Consider the following 3,168-nt stretch of genomic DNA (forward strand, 5'->3'; position numbering starts at 1 on the left):
CCTGCAGCTCACCGTGCTGCACCGCGCCCTCGTCGGCCTCGACAAGTTCCTGGGCCGCGCCGACGTGCCCCTCGAGCCGCTGCTGCACGACGGCGGCCGCCGCCACACGCGGTCAGTGCCAGGGGCCTTGGGGTGCGGGGGCCCCCCCCCACGCGGGGACGCCTTCTCTCCTTGTCTCTCTCTTCTCTCTGCCAGGCCGCAGCCCACCACTCTTTCGGGCTCTCTCCTTGCCGTGCGGATGAGTACCGAGCCGCTTCTGCTTTCCTGTCCTTCCTCCTCCTGGCTCTGTCTCTAGCCCTCCCGGAGGCGGCAAGGCCAGAGGTGCGTGGGGTGGGGCGGGGCGGGGGTGCTGCCAGCCCAGCCACCGTGGGGCAGGGGGCTGGGGCGCACAATGGAGGGGAGGCTGAGGGCACTGGGCTTAGTGTGGAGAGGGGCAGTTGGGCTGGTCCTGCTTGGAGCAGGGCGGTGGGCTAGTTGTGACCTCAGGTCCCTTCCACCCTCATTGTTTGTGACGCTTCACTTCTTCTTGCTCGTGCTCCGTTGCAGTGTGGGGTTCAGCCTTGCCGTGCGGTCCTTCATGTACCACAGACTGGAGGGCAGGGTAGGGAGGGTACAGGGACGGCTTTATTGAGAGGGTCTGGAGGAGCTCAGAGAACGCCACTTGTCAGAGAAGTGCCTACGGCTGCGTGACACTTGACAGCCTACTACGACCCATACCCCTGACACTTGACAAAGAGTTTTACGGGTTGCTAATGTAGTAACGTCGCTTCTCTGCATGTTGGTTCATGATGCAAGCTGCTTGTGCCTAATGTCTTTCAGCTCCACTGTCGACAATGACTCTCTTTAAGTGCATAATTTGTGACTGACAAGCAGTGGAGGGGAAACAGCTCTCAAAGGACTTGGGCTAGAGGCCTTGAAATTGTCCTGAGTTAGTTTCAGGGCTGCTGTTCCTAGAGTGCAGGTACTGACTGAGACGGGTTGGAGCTGGGCTGTTCTCGGTGGTGGCAGATGACAGAACAAGGAGTCTCAAGCTGCAGCAAGGGAAGTTTAGGTTGGATGTTAGGAAGAATTTTCTCACCTGGAGGGTAGTAAAACACTGCAGCAAGTTACCCAGAGAGGTGGTGAAGTTTCCATGCTTCGAGGTTTTTAAGACCTGGTTAGGCAAAACCTTGACTGGGATGATCAAGTTGGGGCGGGTCCTGCTTTGGGCAGGGGGTTGGACTAGATGTGACCTCCTGAGGTCCCTTCCAGCCCTCCCAACCCTCATTCTCTGTGATTCTCTCTGTAGTTTGATTAAGCCCATAGTGTTTCTTCCCCTTGCCACTTCATCCCCGGTCCTGAGGCTCTGCACTTTAGAGTACATTGTCTAGGATATCTCGGTGTGTAATAGTCACGCTACTGTTTTTTATGTTAACTGCCATCTCGTCTTCAGAAATGAAGTGAGCTGAATGAATAGGAGCGGCTTTGCTGTCTTAATCTACTGCACATTGGGTTTTGGGAAGACATTGCTGAGAGTTCATGTAGTTGATTAATGTTTCTGATCTTTTTTTCCTCAAAGACTAGAAATATTTAAATGAAAGCTTAGATTTGGAAGTAGAGTGGCTTGGAGCATTGGGGAGCTGGGAGAAAGTACAGATAGGAGTGCTGAAGAAGAAAAATCCCAGAAAAATGGTTTCTGGGATCCCTCTGCTCAGCAGCCATTGGCTGTCATGAGACTTGCTCACTCTACAAATAGGAATTTTTCTCCTAACTGTTGGTCCTGCCTGTCAAACTGGGTGTGTGAATATGTGGCCAGTAAAAAAAAGACTGCATATTTGATTAAGCCAAGAGCTACCCCTAACTGTAAAATACAATCCCATGTGTTGGTATTCTTGCACAGCTGCTTTCCATATACGCTGACAGCACTACATGGCTGTTCTTTTGGGGCAGAGGCTCCATTTCCTGGCTCAGTAGGGTATCCTACAAGTTCGGATCCTCTTTGTTACATTGCACCACTTGAGAAAAATCCCTCTAGAAGGGGAAGTGAGGAAACTGCAGTCTGTAATTTACAACAAGGGAGGATCAGCTAGCTTAATGATTGCAAAATGTTTTGAAGATGACAGCTGTATATTAAGCTACGCATGCGTATTCAAGTGTAATCATGGCCTGGACGGTAGCAGTTCATTCTGATTTGAGTTTCCACAGATTAAATGGTCTAATTGGTAGTAAAACATGCAGGAATTTAGAGAAGGAGCGTGACAGGTGTGGAGTGGGCAAGCTGAAGCAAGAAGTTCTTTAAAAAAAATGTGTTTTTAATTGCAATAACTGTCCAGCTGTATTGAATACCCATATATCAGGAATGTCAAGCTCACCTGATGCCCCAGGCTAGATCCTGACCATGGGGCTCCTTGGAAGCTGGATTCACAGGCCATATGTTTGATACCCCTGCTGTTTAAATTTCTGTGTAAATCTCAAAAAACGGAGCAGGTTGTACAGGGAACAGCAAAACCAAAGCCCGTCTCTGCTGTCATCACAATTAGTTGCTATGGAAATAGATGGGCACAAAGAATGGATCTTATAGTCAGTGAACAGGTAAGTGAAATATTAATAAGGTCTTGTATTGAAGTACTCTGAGAAGTAGTCTTAAAATGGAAGAGAAATACAGAAAATTATACGGCAGAGTTCTTTCTAAGTACAAAGCCCTGGAATGTGCTTGAAGGGGTCTTATGAACATGAGAGCTTGTTCATAACTTGTGAATTGATGCCTGATTGTATGAAGTCAAAGCAGTCCATTGTCATAAGTATAATTCAAGCAAGTGTGTTTTTAAGTAGGAATATCACTACTGCTTTAGATTTTTAGCCAGAATTGTGTGGAATGTTTTATTCCCTCCTTACCCCCTTCCTCTCTCCCCCAATAATTTTGTTAACTTGGATTTTAAAACCTAGTTGCTGACTCAAGCAAATGTGGCATGTGGGCTCCTTGAGCAAACCTGGTCTATGCATCGGAAGGGGGCAAAGCCTTGTAACACTTGAGTTGCTGTCTGTGAACAAGCCAGCTGTGCTTGCTGTCAGACTGTGTGGTTCGTCAAGGAGAGAAATCAAGAAGCTCTAGAACCACTATAGTTTCATAGTTTCTAGGGTTGGAAGGGACCTGAGTAGATCATCTAGTCTGACCCCCTGCCATGGCAG

The 3,168-nt window shown here is 48.8% G+C and overlaps 1 protein-coding gene across 1 annotated transcript in view; it reads left to right on the forward strand.

The window, feature by feature from the left end:
• Positions 1-3,168, forward strand: part of RAB11FIP1 (RAB11 family interacting protein 1) — an 18,275-nt gene that overhangs the window by 284 nt on the left and 14,823 nt on the right. Inside the window, 1 exon segment of the mRNA XM_019514482.1 lies at positions 1-111. This exon segment is cut by the window's left edge and continues 121 nt beyond it. Within this exon segment, the coding sequence (XP_019370027.1) occupies positions 1-111 (111 nt within the window).

This window comes from Gavialis gangeticus, unplaced genomic scaffold (assembly GCF_001723915.1).
Source record: "Gavialis gangeticus isolate Ggan-Ray unplaced genomic scaffold, GavGan_comp1, whole genome shotgun sequence".
NCBI lineage: Eukaryota > Metazoa > Chordata > Crocodylia > Gavialidae > Gavialis > Gavialis gangeticus.